This window comes from Cucurbita pepo, chromosome 13 (assembly GCF_057944985.1).
Source record: "Cucurbita pepo subsp. pepo isolate OVF chromosome 13, ASM5794498v1, whole genome shotgun sequence".
NCBI lineage: Eukaryota > Viridiplantae > Streptophyta > Magnoliopsida > Cucurbitales > Cucurbitaceae > Cucurbita > Cucurbita pepo.
This window is the reverse complement of record NC_141810.1, coordinates 11,514,978-11,535,287: the sequence shown is the minus strand read 5'-3', so window position 1 is coordinate 11,535,287 and position 20,310 is coordinate 11,514,978. Positions and strand designations below refer to the sequence as shown.

The 20,310-nt window shown below is 36.0% G+C and overlaps 4 protein-coding genes across 7 annotated transcripts; 1 reads left to right on the top strand and 3 right to left on the bottom strand.

The window, feature by feature from the left end:
* Nucleotides 1-3,445: 3,445 nt before the first annotated feature.
* Nucleotides 3,446-5,313, bottom strand: LOC111808365 (transcription factor HHO3). Its single transcript, XM_023694295.2, has 4 exons — nt 4,856-5,313; nt 4,497-4,777; nt 4,154-4,415; nt 3,446-4,070 (listed from the first exon to the last, which is right to left on the bottom strand). Exons 1-4 carry the CDS (start codon nt 4,998-5,000, stop codon nt 3,643-3,645), a joined length of 1,116 nt encoding a protein of 371 aa, XP_023550063.2. The 5' UTR covers nt 5,001-5,313; the 3' UTR covers nt 3,446-3,642.
* Nucleotides 5,314-7,161: 1,848 nt separating this feature from the next.
* On the top strand, nt 7,162-9,368 carry LOC111808286 (pentatricopeptide repeat-containing protein At2g20540). Its single transcript, XM_087116672.1, has one exon. It carries the CDS (start codon nt 7,694-7,696, stop codon nt 9,305-9,307), a length of 1,614 nt encoding a protein of 537 aa, XP_086972798.1. The 5' UTR covers nt 7,162-7,693; the 3' UTR covers nt 9,308-9,368.
* A 1,269-nt stretch (nt 9,369-10,637) lies between these two features.
* LOC111809068 (adenylate isopentenyltransferase) lies at nt 10,638-14,566 on the bottom strand (the record flags this gene model as incomplete). The annotated part of the gene is made up of 2 exons (XM_023695402.2): nt 10,638-11,452; nt 14,404-14,566. Coding segments are annotated over 2 exons (924 nt in total), but the record flags the coding sequence as incomplete, so codon positions are not given.
* A 345-nt stretch (nt 14,567-14,911) lies between these two features.
* LOC111808559 (bifunctional riboflavin biosynthesis protein RIBA 1, chloroplastic) lies at nt 14,912-18,544 on the bottom strand. 4 transcript variants are annotated; one of them, XM_023694635.2, is made up of 8 exons: nt 18,265-18,544; nt 17,972-18,057; nt 17,341-17,647; nt 16,994-17,215; nt 16,484-16,806; nt 16,112-16,244; nt 15,543-15,839; nt 14,912-15,441 (listed from the first exon to the last, which is right to left on the bottom strand). In XM_023694635.2, exons 2-8 carry the CDS (start codon nt 18,022-18,024, stop codon nt 15,175-15,177), a joined length of 1,602 nt encoding a protein of 533 aa, XP_023550403.1. In that variant the 5' UTR covers nt 18,025-18,057; nt 18,265-18,544; the 3' UTR covers nt 14,912-15,174. The 4 variants fall into 4 exon arrangements, with proteins under 4 accessions (XP_023550403.1, XP_023550401.1, XP_023550402.1 ...); XM_023694633.2 differs by having other exon boundaries at nt 17,341-17,650; nt 18,265-18,543; XM_023694634.2 differs by having other exon boundaries at nt 17,341-17,650; nt 18,280-18,543.
* Nucleotides 18,545-20,310: the final 1,766 nt, after the last annotated feature.

Below are 20,310 nucleotides of genomic sequence, written 5' to 3'. Positions count from 1 at the left end.
TTTCATATCTTCATTTTCTGATTAAATTTAAAAAAAAAAAAACAAAAAAACAAAAAAACAAAGACAGTTGAATTTATACATTAATTTTAAATTATTTAATAATCTCTATCTACCTGAACTATCTATGTGGACAAGTTTAGTAACTTCCAACTATTTTTCAAATATCCATTATAAGAAGTTAGATTGTTAATGAAAAGTAATTCATCACTGTTCTGTAAATGTCGACTTTGACAGGCAAATGTTAATCTGAAATGGAGTTAAACCGAGTCTATTCAATTTTGTAGAAAAAAATATTTATTAAATTTTCTCAATTTTGGATCATGAATTCAGATAAAACACCATGATCCTTATGCACATCTAATATATTTGTATGAATTCTTATTTTTATTTATTAATGTTGATACTTTCGGTAAAGATTACCTATAACTTGTCAAAAAAATTATTTTTTAATAATATATCGAAAATCATGTAATGATCCAAAATTTTCTACTTAATTTAAAGTCGCTACTATATACTTATCATGAACATTGAAAGCGAAAGGACTTCATTTAAATTCCATAAAACGTAACATTTATCTTAAAACACAGTCATGGACTTACATGTTTCGAAAACACCTTTAATTTAAAATGACATAACAAAAGGCTAAATAAAATAAATAAATATTTAAATTAAAAACATCCTATAACTTAAGTCTAAGAAAATAAATATCACTACTCTATGTATGTGCCATGGTGTCGAATTGCGATGCCGTCGTCAACCGTACAGGAATGTCTTGTCTTAACTTGAAAAAAATGTAGCAGCACATGACTGGAGTATTTAAAGAAATACTCAGTGACCCCACTATTGGGGCTAAATGCAAGAACATGCGAATGCAATGACAGGACATATCCTTTCAATCTATTTTCCTACGGTACTGCCCTAACTAGTAATTTTGATGTGTACTATATACTCTACAACAGTACATACGTGCGAGTATGGACTCACCAATGAGTTCGCACACCGCTGGATCACTTTTCTTATCGGACGAGCATACTCTGGGAGCTCCTTAGGCCAGGACACCATTAAAACTAGTAATTGACACGGCAGCATTATGTAAAACAAAATGGTCGTACCCCTGCCGACAGCATTATGTAAAACATAATGATCGTACCCCTGCCGGCAACATTATATAAAACATAATGATCGTATCCCTGCCCATCATGATGAAATAGGGGTATCCCCAATGCATGAGCACTCATAATACATAGATCCCAATATTTTTTCATTTTTTACATTATTAAGTATAACCCCGCTATCGTTTTACATTCATATCATATCTTTTCTCATTTTTCAGTTCTCATATCATGCATAACTCTAGCGGGGTTATATTTCATTTCATTTATCGTGATATTATGTCATTCATAACATGCTGTATACATACAATTTAGAAAACATAACATACGTTCTTATACCTATCACAGTCATATTGTTACGTGAACGTACCTTAGTCATATCATCACAGGAACGTATCATAACGCTATCGTTCTATCAATCTATCACAAACCTATCCCTTTCTACCCATAACCTAACTTTAAAGTTTCATGAACGTATCTTACTCCTATCGTTATTCGTTTTGTGCATCTTTCTCATATCTTATCTCAAACATATCATTGAACATATCGTACCGTAATTATGATCATACAATTCACATATTATAACATATATATAACATACAAGAAACATATCGATCCATAGACAATTCACACATATCAATATATATGTCACGTGCAGAACCACGGGGCACGTGTCAACATCAAATATAACCATGCTGATAGTAAGTCTACCTGATTAGCTTAGGCTGATGTCACGAAGTTATCCCTAATGAAAGTTCGATTTTATCCATTGAAATCCAAGTCAACCTATGTGAGCTCATAACATCAGTTTCAAGTTCAACTTCTACAAAATTGTTTGTCTAATTTATATTGGTTCATGTGTTATACTTCATGCGAATGTTAGAGTCTTTGCATGAGTTAAGTCTTGAAATATTTACGTAGGTTTGTTATAGTATTATTTTCATACAAACCATTTAATACCCTTTAATATTTTTCCAATATTCTATTTTCTCGTATTGTGTTTAATACTCTTTAACATTTCTACTGACTTCCCCTTTTTTTTTTATTCTTTATAATTATATTCACCCTCTTTCCTCTCTTTATAATTATATTCTATTTTTAGTAGTATTTATGTGATTCTGTGTTTCATTTTCCTTTCCTTTGATTTTGTTAGCCTTGTTTATTCTTTTACTATAATTCATATAAGATTATTGACCATCTAAATAATTGCAAGAATTCACCTAACCCAAAATATCATTGCAATCAGAAGAGAAAGATTTAATATATACCTTAAGAAACTGACTAAATCTTTTATTTTCTCAAATCTGACATTTTTGTTTTCTGTTCCATTTTGTTAGAACTTGAAATTATAACGTAAGAATTGGTTTGAAGAGAGATGATGGGAAATGGACGAGAGATTAGTGGAGAGGAGTGAGGCGGGTTGTTTTTTTTTTTTTTTTTTGCTTATTTATTTTTTTAAAAAGTAATTGTTTTTTTTATAATTTTTTTATTTGTTTATTTACTTATTTATTTATTTTTGGGCGGTTACAAATGCAATTGATAATTTTATTCAAAGTCTATCCAATTTAATTCAATTTCTTTTATTTAAGCATTTAAATATACCATCAGGATAATTTAAATTAATTCATGAACCAATAATTTTGGAGTCATATCCATTCATATTTCCAAAAAGGTACGATTAGTTGGTTTTATTTTTTTTTGTTGTCAAACATAGATTCACTATGTTTTCTAGTGATAGATTTTTTTTTGTTGGTGGGATTAAAATTTTAATTATTTTGTAGATAATAGACCCTATATTTGAATAAATATATATTTAAAAGAAAAAAAAAAGGATTAATAATTCAAAAAAAATAATTATTCATATCAGAATCACTTCTTAAATTTGAAACCAAATAATAAAGTTATTTATAATTTTAAAAAATTACAGCAGTAATTATAAATAAATCCTATTACCTAACAAAACAAATTGAAACAAGTAATTCCAAGCATGTACTCAATTATCTTTATATGAATTATTATTTTCTTGAGTTTTGTAGACGCCATAATTCTTTTAAAGATCCAATAAAAATGCTTTAATTCTTTTTTTTTTTTCTCATTTTTCAGATCAAACTTTTAATTATTGTTTGATTTTTGTAATGATTTTATATTTGAATATTTCTTTTATAAATACTTAATTTTTATTTTGTATTTATAAAATTTCAATTTCCAATAATTTAATTCTTTTAATTGAATTAAACTGTTAATTTTTAAAAATACAATTTATATATAAATGTATTTATTTATATTTAATTTCATAATAATTTTTAAGTATTATCTAAATTAAATCTTTGAAATTAAATAAATAGATTTTTTACCAATAAAAATTATTTGAGTTGCCTCTAAAAAATGGTGTAACAAAACTTTTACACATCAAAAAGTGTAGAAAAAAAGTAAAAAAAGAAAAAAAAAAAAAAAAACAAAATTTCAACCCTTCGAAGCTCAAGAAGCAGGTGAAACTGAGGTACGAGTAGAGGAAGATGTAGTAGAAGAATTACATTCGGTGGCGGCGGTGGCGGCGGCGGCGGAGGAGGAAGGAATCATGGGCCTGGGCTTGGGCTTTTGAACTGTACTGGGTAATGGCTGCGGCGGCGGAGGAGGAAGGAATCATGGGCCTGGGCTTGGGCTTTTGAACTGTACTGGGTAATGGCTGCGGCGCCGCCGCTGCAACCATCGGTGCATATATTCCGTTGGTGGTAGCGGCGCTGATTGCTTCTCTGGAGGAAGTGGTGGCGTAGTCGGACGCCGGTACCCATATGCCGCCGACCACCAGGAACTGGGGCGGTTGGACGGTCTCGTTGTTGTGGATTGTCGGAGTGGGGCATTTGGTGTGTAGACGATACTTCTGTAGATGACTTTTGACTTCGCCGTTGGTAAGACCATCCACCTTCATCAATTCCCTTATTTGCTTCGGCGTCGCCACTGCCATTTTAATTCAAACCATATAAATTAATTCAATTCAATTCCTTTTTCAAAATAAACTCAATTTTCATGTTCTTCCTTACCATGGGAGCCTCCGAGCTGCTGAAGCGCATGAAGGAACCGCCGGTGCAGCTCCGGAGACCAGCAACGTCTCTGTTTCCTCTGATTCTGTGCTTCCTTCTCTTCCCGTCGGCTGCTTCCACCTAACCCCGTCTCCGCAGCCGGAACCGGATCTGAAGACGACGACATCATCCCTCCGCCACTACCGGTTTTCTCCTTCTGAAATGGCTGGAAAGCACCTCCATTTCTGTTTACCTCAACAACCGTCGTGTTCTCCGGCGTGTCCTGCACCACCAGACCCAATAACGCATAAATTTCCGGCGAGACTTAATTTAAAATCCGTGCGAAATTGGGGGAAAATTTTACCTGACTCAGAGGAGGAGGATCTGAGGTCTGATTCCAAAGCTGAGCAGATCTGAGCCAATCGGAGGGAGGCAAATTCAAATTGTTTAAATCAGAATCGTTCATCTTGTTGTTCTCTGTTTGAGCTTCATGGAGGTGTCGTGGTCGTTCAGAATCAAAAACCCCATTAATTGGAATGAACTCCTCAAGAACAAGACCCATGTCGCTGGAAGTCTGGTCGGAGCACTCGGATTGACGATTCTCCGTCGTCGACTCCGATAGGTGCTGCCTGCAGCAATCAATGGCTGCAAAAAAACCCAAATCAGAACAGAAGAAGAAGAAGAAGAAGAAGAAACAGAGAAGGGGGTTTAATGGGTTTATACCATGGGAAACGATCTGCAAACAGAGAGGGAGCTCGCGCTGAAACATGAGGACTTTGGAGCGTTCTTGTTCCAAAGTATCGGCGAAATCGGAGAGCGTGAAGCCCATTGTGGATGCAATTTCTTGCATTTTGTAGGAGTAAACCATAATTGTCACACCTCTGTTTCTGGCGGAAAATGGGAAAGAAGATGAAATCGAAAGAGAGAGAGAGAGAGAGAGAGAGAGAGAGAGAGAGAGAGAGCAATGGGGCTTGAAAAAGGGATCTAAAAGAGAATCATTGGGAGGAAGAAACTTGGTGCTCAAGCTCCATGATCGTCAAACTAACAAACAAAACAAAGAACCAGAGAGACAGAGAGACAGAGAGAATTGGAAAATTCAACGGAGAATTTATGGGAGGCGACACAGAGGAGGCAGAGACTAAAATATCATGGTCGGGCCGTCGCGTAGTGTAACCAATATATACTCTTTCATGGACCTTCTCAATAACCCAACGCCCCCTTTTCTTTTTTTCTTTTTTTATTTTTACTTAATAAAAAATTATTAAATACTTTAATTTACAAAATTCTTTTTTGACCTACTTACAATTATTTATTAAGGAGATATCAAATTTATTTATTTATTTTTAGTTCGGCTCAATATATATATTAACTAGTTGAATTAGTCCTCATATTTGTTATCTAGTCTCAATATGAATTTTGTGCAAAATTTTAATTATATATTATTATTTTTAATTTATACTTAACTAATAATTTTGGTTTCTATGTCTTATTTAATGATTTAGTACATGCATGTTCGATAAAAATTTATGGAAAACTATAGGTTTAGCTGGATACTAAAAGCAATATTTGAGAGATATATTTTCATAATTAAAAAAAAAAAAAAAAATTCAAGTTGTGAATCGAAATCTGGCAATACATATAAGCAGGTTGTTAAGTTGACAATTAATTCATGTTCCGATATCTGGCAATGCATAAACAAACTTAATTCGAACTCTTAGGTGGGCAAAATATGCTTGGAGAAAAAAAAAACAAAATTTAACTTTAGACATTACAAACTTAACAAAAATAAATAAATAAATAAACATTTTATAAAAAAGAATTTATAAATTTATTAAAATTTAGTAAATTAATTTTTTTTTCTTTCTATATAAATCTAATTTAGAGCTTAAACTCATGTTTCCAATTACTGTTCTTGATTTCATGAGAATAAAATTTAATTGTTGAATTAAAAAAGAATTAATTAGACATTAACTATTATTTCTGACTTTTAAATTGTTGAATTAATAAAATAAAAAAAAAACAATTAATTAAGATAAGGGAAGTACAGGTGTGAGCATTGAATTGGTTTGCGCTTTCGTCACCAATGAATGTGCTGTCAGTGTCGGTGACGTAGCGCGTTTCCACCCATTCATCTGCTTCCTTAATTTTTTTTTTTTTAAAGTTTATATATATAAATTTTCCCCCAATAGAATATTCGAGAAGATTCCAAGAAGGATAGAGGAATCTGAGGGTAGGGTGTGATCCGGTACGGTCGTGCACACCCATTCATTTTGGCCCTTTGTCCTCCCTTTTCCTTATTGCGACCTTTCATGCTCTCCCAAAGCCACTCTCAACCAATTTCTTTCTTTACCCTTAAGAAAAATCAAATTCAAAACTCTCTCTCTCTCTCTCTCTCTTATTGGGCTACGCTTGCTATTATTATCCTTATTCCTTAAGACTTAGTACCATTTTTCTTCTCGGTCTCGTTTTATATCTTATATTCTATTCCATAATAGTTGAAATTCGAATGGGTTTTGAATTTGGATAAGGATGAAAATTTTAAATTCAACACCTCACGAACCTTCTTAGTATATGCAAGTATAAGATATAGTATAGTCGTGAAAATCTTACCAAATTGATAGGTCTTATCGATAACAAAAGAATCGATAACAAAAAAAAAAAAAAAAAAAGATATTTTCAATAACATATTCATTAATAAATGTATAGTCTTATAAAGTTTTAGTTTTTATAGAGTAAAAACGAACACGACTCTCCACAATGATAGATATTGTCTACTTTGAGCATAAGCTATTCCATGATTTTGTTTTAGGCTTCCCCAAAAGGCGTCACGCGAATAGAGAGAGTATTATTTGATTATAAACTCATGATTATTCCCTAAATTAGCGGATGTGGGACTTTCATCATCCAACAAGAATGACGAGAGTCTATGTGTCGTGGTATTAGTAACCTTTATTTATGATATGTTATTTTACTTATTACCTTATTTTGTTTTCATGAGAGCAATTTTATATGCGTGTCAAGCTGTTGGACTTGTGAGGGTGTCTGTGGGTCGAATTGTCTACATCGAGTGGGTTGGGCAGCACTCGATTGGGCTGAGGTGTGAAGGTACTGGGTCGCGTCTGTGGGCTGAAGAGCTGTAGGGCGTCCGAGCATGGCAAAGTTCCATCAATGAATTTGTGATTTGGGTGAATTTGGTCACTGAAGCTGTGGTTCGAACTCAGGTTTGGATTCTGACTCTGAGTTTGAGGTCTAGATCTGAAGCTACTTCTGATTTCAAAATTTTGTTTGATTCTATGTTGTTTGATCATTGAACTAGCCCTTTCAAGTTTGAATAACTGAATTAAGATTCTTCATTCGGGAAAGATAGCGAAGCTTTTGTTAGATTCAGTCCAGAAGCATCATCCCCACCGGGTACTTGAAGAACACTTCATTTCTCTGTTACGATCATGTAAGACAGCGGCGCTGCTTCAGAAAGTTCAAGCCCGGATAATCACCCACGGTTTCCAACACAATGAATATGTAGCTCCCAATCTGGTATCTGCATGGGCTGGTCTGAAGCGAATGGATTATGCCCGCCATCTGTTCGATCATTTTCCTGACCCAAAACTAGCCCTTTGGAATGCAACTTTCAGAGGGTATGTCCGTAACGAGTTTTACAGGGAAGTGATTTTCTTGTCTGGGAAAATGAAGAGCATGGACGTGAGACCCAACTGCTTCACCTTCCCTCTTGTCCTCAAATCATGTGCAAAGATCAGTGCGTTTGTCGAAGGTGAACAGATACATTGTGAGGTGATTAAGGGAGGGTTTGAAGGGAACCAATTCGTGGCAACTACGCTGATCGATGTGTACTCTGTCGGGAGGGCGATTGGGTCTGCATACAAGGTGTTTGTTGGAATGCTTGAGAGAAATGTAGTTGCTTGGACTTCCATGATTAGTGGCTACATTTTGTGTAATGATGTGGTGTTTGCTCGCCGACTTTTCGACTTGGCACCAGAACGGGATGTCGTGCTTTGGAACATCATGGTTTCTGGTTATATTGAAATAGGGGATATGGCGGCTGCAAGAAAGCTGTTCGATGCAATGCCATACCGAGATGTGATGTCTTGGAATACAATGTTGAATGGGTATGCAAATAATGGAGACATTGAGGCTTGTGAGCAGCTGTTTGAAGAAATGCCTGAGCGGAATGTTTTCTCCTGGAATGGATTGATTGGGGCATATGCTCATAAGGGGTGTTTCTTTGAAGTATTGGGTTGTTTCAAACGAATGCTAATCGATGGCCTTGTTGTTCCCAATGATGCCACCCTCGTCACTGTGCTGTCCGCTTGTGCAAGATTAGGGGCTCTTGACTTGGGGAAGTGGGTGCATGTATATGCTGCAACAATCGGGTTTAAGGGAAGTATTTATGTTGGAAATGCATTAATAGACATGTATTCAAAATGCGGTGTAATCGAGAATGCAATGGAGGTTTTTGGAAGCATGGATTCAAAAGACGTTATCACTTGGAACTCTGTAATTTGTGGCTTGGCAACTCATGGATGTGGGGCGGATGCATTGAATTTGTTTCACCAGATGAAGATGACTGGCGAGAAGCCTGATGGAATCACGTTCATTGGAGTGCTGTGCTCCTGCACCCATCTTGGGTTAGTTGAAGAAGGCATCTCATATTTCAACTCAATGGTCCACGACTACTCAATTGTGCCTCAGATTGAGCATTATGGTTGTATGGTTGATCTATTTGGGCGAGCTGGACTTTTGGACCGAGCGATCGAGTTCGTGAAGAGGATGCCGATGGAAGCAGATGCTGTCATCTGGGCTGCTCTTCTAGGTGCATGCAGGATTCACAAAAACATCGATCTGGGTGAGTTAGCTCTTCAGAAACTCATTCAGCTTGAACCCAAGAACCCTGCAAACTATGTGATGCTATCAAATATTTACGGAGATGTTGGGAGATGGAAAGACGTTGCCCGGTTGAAGATATTAATGAGGGACACCGGGTCCAAAAAATTGCCTGGATGTAGCTTGATAGAGGTGAATGATAGCGTAGTTGAGTTTTATTCCTTGGATGAGAGGCATTCTCAGAGCGAGGAAATCTATGGTGTCTTAAAGGGATTGATGAAATTGTTAAGATCATTTGGGTATGAACCAAATATTATGGAACTCCTGCAGGGATGATGAGAACCAAAGTGCGAAACTAATCTTATTTACATGGAATGGATTGATGAACTTAGAGACATGGGGTTGTTTGTTTTTGTCTTTGTTTTTGTTTTTGGAAATGAAATTCTTGGTTCCCAAGGCGAAGAGATGAGACATTAATGAATGTGGTAAGAAATGAAGCAAGAAGAGTGGCAGCAAAAGCATAGGGAATGGAATAGGGATACCCAAAAAGCCCTCACCAGTCTGCTCTTAATGTGCCTCTCATACTCTTCACCCTAAACCCCATTCATTCATTCAATTTCTTTTTTTCTTTTTTTTTTCTTTTTTTTTTTTAATAAATGAAAGCTTAAATTATTATTCTTTTTCTATATACTTTTATATTTTCCATACATTTTATAATTAGAGTTTATATTATTATCTTTTTAAATTAAGAATTTTTTTTTAACCTTTTCCAAAGTTAAGACTATCCCGGTAGATTAACATGTTTTATTTTTATTCACATGCATATTAGAAAAATTTGTATAAAATCATCTAGCAAAATTCATTAACTTTTAAATTTTTATGATAGAGCTACTGAAAGTAAACGTGCATCTTATTAGTATAGATATTAATTTTTAAACGTGCATCTTATTAGTATAGATATTAATTTTTAATTATTTTATATTTTTAATTATCATATTTTTAACTACGCTCTCGTTCAAATATAATCTCGTGACATTATTCTTTTTCTTTTTGTACTAAAAAAAAAATGAAAATATGTGTTTTTGTCATATAATAAAATGACGAACTTGGGAATATAAAAAGTATGGGTTTTTATGAAGGGGGTGAAGGGTGAGAGTCAACGAAGCTTCTGAATTTCAATTATGGAAACTTCTTCTCTGTCCTTAAAAATAGGCTTCCAATTATTGCCCTCCACGTACACCACGCATCATTTTTTTTATTTATTCACTTTTATTTTTTGGTTTTATTCTCTAAATATTTTAAACATTATTGAAATAACAAAAACCAAAATAAAATGAAATTCATAGTATTTATTTATTTATTGATTTTGTTAAATTAAAAGTTTAATCTTTCAAATTTGATGGATGAATCTAAATAAAAAAAATCAGTTAAATAAGAAGAAAAAAAAAAAAAAAAAGAATGTTTAGGGTAAAAAGGACATAAAATAAGTCTCTCTCTCTAACCAAAATTATCACAAAAAAGGCTAAGTTTGTAGCATATGATCTCAATTGTTTACAACAACATTCACTTTCTCAAAATTTGATTTTAAATTTGATTTTTTTTTTTTTTTTTGGTTATTTCCTTTTATAGAAAATGTAGGAGAGAGAAAGAGAGATGGGGGCAAAAGTGGAACAAAAAAAGAAATAGTAACTGCCATAGCTGGAAAAAGCTGCAAAACCTACTACGCAATGAACCTCTTCACAATCTTTACGCTTGCTTCCACTACCTCTGCCTCCCATATTTCTGACCGTTTCTCCGCCGCATCCGACCCCAGCACCGCCACAACCGCCGCTGTCGCGTCCACTCTTTTCAGGTCCCACCCCGCTCTTCTCAGCCGTCCGATCTTCCCTAACTGCCTCTTTGTTAGCTTCCACGTGTTTTCCTTTATTTTCCTTACCGCCTCTTTGTATGCGCTCGCCACCACTGGATCCCTCCCCTCTTTGTACTCTCTCCCTTTCGGGTGATGCCGCCGGAAAAACTCCTCGAATTCCGCCACTCCGATCGCCTTCCTCAGCCCCACTCGGGTCTCTGAATCGGCAATTTCCGGGTCGTAAAACTCCGCCAACTCCCTTACCATCCCGGCCTCTAACATCTCGTCAACCCGCTTCGACAAGTACCGTTTCAGAACCGGAAACGACACGTCCACCCACAGAAAGCAGCACCGGTACCGGAACTCCGTAGACACCCGATTCCGAGAGCATCCGAAGACGTCGTGGGTTGGATCGAAATCCGCCGCGACAAGCGCGTGAATGAAGGAGTTGGAACCGCCGACGACGAGAGGAAGGTTCCCTCGGGAGACTACGCCGGAGATAACGGCCGCGGCGTGGGAGCGGAATGCTGATGCGGAGACTTCGCCGGCGAGAGGATCGAAGTCGCCGAGAAGATGGTGGGGGACGGCGCGGCGGTCGGAGAGGGGGAGCTTGTTAGTGGTGATGTCGAGGCCTGTGTAGAGTTGCATTTTGTCAGAATTAATAATCTCGGAGGGGAAGCGGGAGGCGAGGTCAATGGAGAGGGAGGACTTGCCGGAGCCGGTGGCGCCGAGGAGGAGGATGAGATTATGGGAGGGGGAGGGGGAGGAGGAGGAGGAGGAGGAGGAGGAGGAGGAGGAGAGGACAAGTGGGGATCGGGGGCGGCGGGAAGAACAGGAAAAAGGGGCATTAAAATGGGAGAAGGAGAGGGAAAGTGTCATAGGAAGTGAATGATGAGGTAAACAGACATAGACGGAACGGAGGAGGAGGAGGGAGGTGCGTGGCGGAGCAGACGACTGTGTTAATGGCGGGGAATCATCACACACAGGGGATCCTGTTTTTCCTCCCCCATTTTCCAGTATTATAATATCCATTTTGAATTTTTAAAAATTATATTAAATACAACATTATATTTTCATCTAAAAAATATTAGAATGTTTTTAGAAATTATATTAAAAATTAAAATTATCTATTAAAAAGTTATTTATTTCAAATAAATAGCAAACTTTTTGGTATAAAAGACAATATTACCAGCAAATAGTGGACTTCGCAGTTACATTTTCAAAAGACGGATAATTGAAAATTAAGGTTTCATTTGAGAATATCAAATAAATTACAAAGAACTGTAATAAAATGTCAAATATAATATTTATGATAAACCATAATCGAATGCTAGAAAACGCATAGACAAGGCTATTTTTGTGTGTTAGAGGCACTAATATATTCTAAGCTTCCTAATTTGTAGAAGAAGATGGGTATACGTAATCCTTCAGAATCTTGGTAAATCTGAAGCTTAATATTCACATGATTTACTTATTTTGAACGTTTCCAACTTGATTTCTTCCTTCCTTTTAATATCATATTCCATATTCCAATATCTCATAGCATAATAGAATTGTTGTAGGAGAATGGCTGCAGAATGGGCATGGTTGTTTGGGTGGCAATGGCCTGAACTCTTGGTTGTAGGTGAAGCCTACAACCTAGTAGTGCCCCTATCGGGCGGTAGGTATTCAAGAATCTGTACCATCGAGCTTGACCTTGATCGGTTAAATAGGATAGTGTGTCGAGTTGACAAAGGTGTCTCTATCTCGTGTGAAAACGGATCAAGGGTCTCCTAAACAAGGTCACGACTGCATAAACCCATCTTGAGCCCATCTTGAGCGGATACAAGGGACCACACAGGTAGATTCAATAACTAGTCGGTATATGGGTTGCTCTCCTAGACTATTTGACTTTATGGTTCCTATGGAAGGGTCGTTAGTTAACCATACACAAATATATTCAGAGAGATGACATCATACTGTCCTATGATACGATTATGAGGAGGTAGTGTCTCCATATACAGGATACCGGTCACTTCTATGGGAGTGTAGGCTAGCTAAGTTTGAAGAACAAAAAAGTAGGTTCACCCAAAAGATTAGATACGTGGCGAGTAACTTCAAGGCCTCCTCAAAAACTTTGATAGCTATAGATAATAGGCTCAAACTTACTAGGAAGAATGCAATTAGAGTATTGAAGTAGGTTACTTGTTGAGTATGTTTTATTCTTCTTTTTTAGGTGGCCTGCTAGCTAGTCAAGATAGGAGAGTGTTCGGGAGTTGTATGATCATAGAAGAGGATCGTTCTGGAGTGCCAGTCATATGTATTAAGAGGTTTTGTCGATATATTTTGTGTATCTCGTTCTTTGGTCTCTATTTTATAAGACTAAACTACAAAATATTTAATCTCTTTACAAATCTGTTAATTAAGAAAATTCATGTTTCACGAGGTTTTATGCAACTCAATCTTAATCTTAATGAGTTATGAACTCTTACCTATATGGGCTTGTCCTTTTATTTGTATAGGTTAGAATAATTTTTGTAGCTAATTTAATATATCTACCATTTTTAGGATTCGACCAAATAGAGAGCTGAAATATAATCTTGAGAGATGAATTTCACTCCTTTCTATAAGTAGATGAGTAGTTCTACTGGACTTAAACAATCGGACCCAACCTCTCACAGGCTCAAAAGGAATGGTACCTAGGTGAAAAATATAATTATCAAAGTAAACAAAGTTTTGACCATGTTGTAATAACAAAGTAACTTGTAAAATATCAATTTGCCTATAGTGATTATATCAATGAACACAACTTATCTTCATAAGAGTTCTAACTCTAATTCATGGACAAAAAAAAAACAAAACAAAAAGGAGCACAGTTCTTCCCTATTTGAAAAGTTGTGAACATTTTAAAGTTGTTCCATTAAAATGTGAAATGAGGCTGTACAAACATATATCCAGCTAATAGGCAAGCTTCAAATTCCCCTAAATGAGAATAACTCATGGAGATGGAATGAATGGAGAACGTTCTGCCCGGACCAAATAAACGTAGTGGTTGTGCTACAATTTGATCTTACAAACGCTTAGGACTATGATCATACTTCCAATCTTCAAAATTGTTATAAAAAGATTTTCTGACGCAATCAAATATATGAAACCAACATACAATTGCTACCTAAAATTCCTATAATTGAAAAGTGTGCAATGAACTTGTTGGTGGTGTGAATAGGTTGACAGAAAGTCTGGCAGTACACAGAGATGGAATTGGCTAGATTCAGAATTCACAAATATGGGTACTAATCTATGATCACAATTAGCAGAAAAGATGAACATAGAACTCAATTTCCAGACCAAAAATGAGTCTGACAGTTCCATTGCCTACAAAATTGATGGCCATAAACAACACAATTCATAGCCGCATAAACACGACAACACAGCATTACAAAGGATTTCACAATTTGCACAATTACAAAGTGTACAAGAAGAAGATTCGGAACTCAACTCAAAAAATTTCCCAACAAGAACCAGACAAATCTAAACTCCATAGATGCAAAGAAACCACTGAAATCAACTGAAACAAAACAATAGGTAACGGCCAGCAAATTACCTGAAAGAGAACAAGCACAAAGAGAGTTGCGAATTCCCAAGATCCCCAAGATATGGAAAATGGTAGTGAACTCTCTAGTGTGACGCTTTCCAGAATGGCCACCCTCCCTTGTCTCAGCTGATTTCCCTCGTCGTCCAAATGGGAGGAAGTGAAAGACTCCCACTTAGCTGGAACATAAAAGAGAAATTGAGAAATGAACATCTGGCAATACACTATCCAATGCAAAACCGAAAATGAAATTTTCAAGAAACAAACAGAACCCACACAGGAAAAGGAAAGAAGGGATGAAACTATAGATGGGAGGAAGGAGAACTGACCTCGGCAGGCGGTGAGCCAGAGGAGGCATTCAATCACTGTATAGATGAGTAGAAAATGAGACATGGGAGGGGATTTTTTTTTTTTCTCTTTTATAGTAGAAAAGGATATATCAAAAGCTTTAAAAAAAAAGGCATTTTTGGTGCAGTCAGACAAACCAAACAGGAAAAGGGGCTTAAAAAAGAGGAGTAAGTGACGGCTTAGGAACCATAGCGAGTAGCACTGTAAACTCATTCTACAGATCATCAATGGTTCTATTGTTCCAAATTTAATCAAACAATAATCCTGACAAATGAAACCAAATCAATAATAATTATAATACGCAGTGTTATGATATTCAGAACAAGTTAGCCTTTTATCTTATGAGTCAGCCAGCAGCTGCAGCAGTCATTTCACTTCCAACACCTTTGATAACCAACTGTTTTTTTTTTCTTTTTGAATTTCGACATTGCTAGCTCAAGCCACAGCATCACTTGATGCTGAACTACCGTTGGATATTTCATGCCCATCGATCAGATTTCTAAATCGTCCACCAACATCCATGTTGTAGACGTGCCCCATTTTGGCACGCTTCGTCTCTAGGTATCTCTTGTTGTCCTTTGTAATTGGGGTTATCAGGGGAACTCTACCTGAGACTTCTAAGCCATAACCCTTTAGGCCTTTGTACTTTGTTGGGTTGTTTGTCATTAGTTTCATTGTTCTCACCCCAAGATCCCTTAGAATCTGCAAGCCACGAAGAGAACGATTAGATTTTGTTAAAATAAAGAATTTACTCATGTGATCCAATCAAATCATTTCGTCGTTCTGGGTAAATCTATATGTACCTGTGCACCTATGCCATATTCACGAGAATCCACGGGCAATCCTAGTTCCTCGTTGGCTTCGACAGTATCTCGCCCAGCGTCTTGCAAGTTATATGCACGAAGTTTGTGGCCCAAACCTATGCCCCGTCCTTCATGTCCACGAAGGTAAACCAAGACACCCCTGCCTTCTGCCTCGATCAGTTGCATCGCTAGAGCAAGCTGGTTCCCACAGTCGCATCTAGCTGATCCAAAAATATCTCCAGTGAGGCATTCCGAGTGTACCCTCACTAGGATATCTTGTCCATCACCAATATCACCCTGCACAAAGCAAGTAGGACGTAAATTTATACATTATGACACGGAAAATCCATATTAGAGTACACCATGCATCCACACACACTCGAGCTTGGTACTTGGCTGAATTTAGGAACTAAAAGGTAGACCATCTCAAGAGACTCGAATAATATTAATTCTTCAAATAGTATGGGGCAGGATCACCGTGTACACTAACAAAAGCGTTATATATTTCCACCAGTAATAGCAAATGTTTTTATAAAGCTTTGCCCTTTGAAACAGAAGTAGTTAGTTACCTTAACCATTGCAATATGCTCAATTCCATCCAAAATAGATCTGTAGCAATATGCCTGAAATGGACCCCATGTAGTCGGCATGCGAGCAGCATCCCCAGCACGTTCAACTAATCTATCCCTCTTCCTCCTAAATCTGTCAATACCTTCATATATTATATTTGATTTGTAGGATTACTAAACAGGGTGACAAAATAAATGAGGGGAAAAAAAAAAACAAACCAACAATGATTGTTTTGTTGTTAGCTGGGAATGAAGATTGTGATCATTACCCAAGCAAGAAACTTGTTTTCATATGAAGAGTATTTAAAAATATAGAAAAACTAAACACAAGCTAACACAATCAAAACTTTAGCAAGAAACATATCAATTTACCTGACTAAATCAGCAATGGAGATGATTTTCAAGTTTTCCTGTTTGGCGAACTCACGAAGTTTTGGTAACCTAGCCATGGAACCGTCTTCATCAACTACCTCACAAAGGATACCAACCGGTTCTAATCCAGCAAGCATTGCAAGATCGACAGATGCTTCAGTATGCCCAGCTCTCTTCAAAACACCACCTTCCCTGTACTTGAGGGGAAATATATGGCCTGGCCGCTTAAAATCATAAGGTTTTGAATCTCTTGATGCAAGTGCCAATACTGTTGCTGCCCTATCAGTAGCTGAGACTCCCGTGGTTGTACCTTCTCTTGCATCCTGAAGAAACAATTGTACCAAATTTCAAGCATTAAATCTATAGGAAATTACCACGCTACATGGACAAACTGATTAAAAAATATTAAGCAGAAGAAAGAGGCCATAAAACTATAATTTTGAGCACTCTTACTGGATTACATTTGTTAAATTGAACGATTATAAGAAATGCCAAGTGAGGAATTCATACCACTGTCACAGTAAAAGCGGTACAAAGTTTCTCCTCGTTCTCCTTTTCGTTCACCATAAGTGGAATCTGTAACCTCTCCAGATCGTCACCTTTCATGGCCACACAAACAATTCCTGTTCCATGCTTTACAATGAAAGCCATGGCCTCAGGAGTTGCAGCTTGTGCTGCCATTATCAAATCTCCCTCGTTTTCTCTATCCTCATCATCAACGACAAGCACCATCTGCAACATTACATTCCATGTCACTAAGATGAAGAGGTGAAAATCAAGGGAGAAAAATAAATGCTCCCATGCCATGTGACGTGCCAAAAAGTTGAAGAAACAGAAAAACTAGAACAATTCACAACCTTCCCCTGGCAAATATCTTCAACGGCATCGGCTACAGAAGCAAAACCTTCTGTTGGACGATCAAAATCATATTCATCTTCATCAATGGGAAAACTATTGATATTGTTCGCCACTACAGCATTGCCATTGGAAGAAGACAAAATTCCTCCTTCTCCAGATATCACTGTGGCTCTTGTTTGGAATGAACCCCTGGTGCCCAAAAACAGTTTACTAGCTTTGCAGTTTGAGGCTAACTCAGAAACAAGGCCAGTTGACGAGTATGGTTTAACGTGGTTTATTCCACCAAAGGACTGCAAGTCTTGAAATCTTCTACATAAGTAAAAGAGGAACAAGGAACAAGTTATAATCAATGTTCTTAAACTTCATAAGTAAAAATTAGTAGCTAGCCGCAGTTTATTGTAGAATGGTGAGAAATCTTTCATGCCAAACTGGAAGGTTAACTCTAAGAGAGCATAAGCCTATTATATTCAAATAACCATCGTTAATTCAGATGGGATCAAGAGATTGAATGCATAACATGATTAATTTTTGTCACTTCACGAAAGATAAATGAAGCTGACTCTGGATAAATCGAAAACAAAACACAAATAATGCAACAAAGCAGAAATCAGAATACAAAGAGTAGCTTACTGAACATGAGAAATGGGAGCTGTAGATGGGAACGAGACGCTTCCAAAAGCCATTGGCGCTGAAATCTCTTACCCTGTGTTCGGACCCTGGATTGCAAGGATTTCAAATCAGTATTTTAAATGTTCGAATGAATCCAGAGAATAGAATTTGAAATCTGGTTTTGATCCGAAAAAAACATCCCTATCCAAAGTAGGTCAGCAGGATTTAAAATCATAATTGGCCTGATTCCAACTTTATCCTATTCGGTAGAATCGAAAAGAACAAATCAAACAAAAAAGAAAAAAGAATTGAACCAGATAGAATTCGACCGATTGATGGAGAGCTGCAGCAGAAGACGGGGTTGTCGTGGAGGCGTGCCGGCAATACAGAGAGGAAGATAGGATAGAAGAAGAGAAATCAGAAATGGAGGTCGGTGTGTAGGTGCCGTTTGGTGGCGCAAGGGAGATAAGAGAGAAGAAGAAGAAGAACGGTAGCGCAGCCGGTAGCGATCGGACGTGCGACTGCGGCGACGATGGAAGAAGGAGAAACAAATATGGAGAAAGAATACTTTTTCTTCCTACTAATATAAATGTATAATATATATATATATATATATATATATAATTATTAAAAAAAATTAGGAGAAAATAAATAAATAAATAAATAAATAAATCGATTTGAGAATAGATAAGATTATTTGTTGTATTAAAATGGAGGCTTTCTGGGGACACCAAAGGGAACGAATATTAACTTTTTCTTTTTTCTTTTTGCTTTTTCTTTTATTTATTTTTCTTAGGACCATTTTTGGGTCTTATCTTGTTTCTGGCAGCCTCCAATCCACTGCGGTAGGGCCCACCTTTCCACTTGCCTTTGGACACATGTCAACATTATATTACTTCGGGTCATCGGGTTACCCGAATCAAATGAGTGGACATGGTAGTGCGTCTTAATTTTTAAATCAATGCCTTTTATTATTTCTTTTGAAATATTATATATTTTCCACATAAAAAAAAAGGTTTAATTGAAAGTTTTGTTTTAAGAGGTTTAGAAATTAGATATGTAAATAAATAATATTTATATTTGTTCCTAATCCATTATTTTCAACAAATTTTATTACTAATTTTAAATCATTAATTGTGGTTGGTTATTCTATTTTTATTAACAAAACCAATAAAAAAAACTTTAACTAATTTATTTTTTATTCATTGAAAATATATTATAAATAATATGCCTTAGACAACAATTCATTTTAATAATTTTCTTTAAATAAATGAATTTAATAAAATTATATAAACTTTTACCCATAAATAATTATTAAAGTAATCAAACTAAAAAAAATTAATTATATATATATATATATATATATATATATATATATATATATATATATATATATATAGTATATTATATTTCAAAAATCAAATATAATTTATTTATTTCAACCGTTTCAACCTAAAATGCATTTATTTTAACTTATTATCCCACCATTCTTACATAGATCTAGTTGATTCATGTCATCACAACGGACCCTAAGCGTGGCTCGAGAACCAAGAAAAGATAAACACATAGGCTAAGGCTCACTAATAAATTATACCTATTCTCTAGGACACACAACATTTCGTCCATAAAATAAATTAGGACATAAGCTGGTATTCCAACTTCGTAACATGCTTCTAGGGGTATAAATGGTATTAAATCACAAAAACATACATATCCATACAAACTACATGCACAATCAATCATAGTTTGCCATAGTCCTGACAAAACATTTAAATTTATCAAAGGCAAATTATGTATGACTTAAATTCATAATTCCAAGCTCTACTATCCATTTTCATACTCATTTCATTCATAAATCATGTTAAGAGTCCATATGCCCGAGTTCTAGTTGATTTCTACGAGTATTTCTTGCTAAAAAAGATCTAAATAGTTACTTACATGGTCGGCCAAATTTTCAATGTCGATCGAACTTGTCAAAAATTTAAATTTCTCAAAATTCATCAAATAGATATTAAATTAATTCAAGAGAATAAACACGGAAAACAACTCAAATAATAAATTCAGAGAGGCTTAAAAATCATTAAAAGGAGGAGGATGTCAAAACTAACCATTGACTTTTGACTGCTAGCCATTGACCATACTTTAAAGGTTTACGTCATTGTTGTCGCATGTTGCCATCTGACATCCTTGATCACGCTATCGTACTGTATTATTAATTTCCAAATCTAAGTTTTTTAATTAGCGCTACTTTGCCTCTTTCATTTTAGATGTTTAGTTACTTGCTTCAAGTTACTCCGTTAAGCAAACTTGTATATCTACAATCCAAGAATACAATGAAATAAGTTTCGTCAATTTTCATG

Excerpts from the sequence above, each read along its gene's own strand:
- LOC111808365 (XM_023694295.2), bottom strand. The coding sequence starts at position 5,000 with ATGGTTTACTCCTACAAAATGCAAGAAATTGCATCCACAATGGGCTTC. Across the intron at positions 4,778-4,855 it reads TTTGCAGATCGTTTCCCATG|CCATTGATTGCTGCAGGCAG; the intron begins GTATAAACCCAT and ends GTTTTTTTGCAG. Across the intron at positions 4,416-4,496 it reads ATCCTCCTCCTCTGAGTCAG|GACACGCCGGAGAACACGAC; the intron begins GTAAAATTTTCC and ends CTGGTGGTGCAG.
- LOC111808286 (XM_087116672.1), top strand. The coding sequence starts at position 7,694 with ATGGATTATGCCCGCCATCTGTTCGATCATTTTCCTGACCCAAAACTA.
- LOC111808559 (XM_023694633.2), bottom strand. The coding sequence starts at position 18,024 with ATGGCTTTTGGAAGCGTCTCGTTCCCATCTACAGCTCCCATTTCTCAT. Across the intron at positions 17,651-17,971 it reads GCTCCCATTTCTCATGTTCA|AAGATTTCAAGACTTGCAGT; the intron begins GTAAGCTACTCT and ends TTACTTATGTAG. Across the intron at positions 15,840-16,111 it reads AGCATATTGCAATGGTTAAG|GGTGATATTGGTGATGGACA; the intron begins GTAACTAACTAC and ends TGCTTTGTGCAG.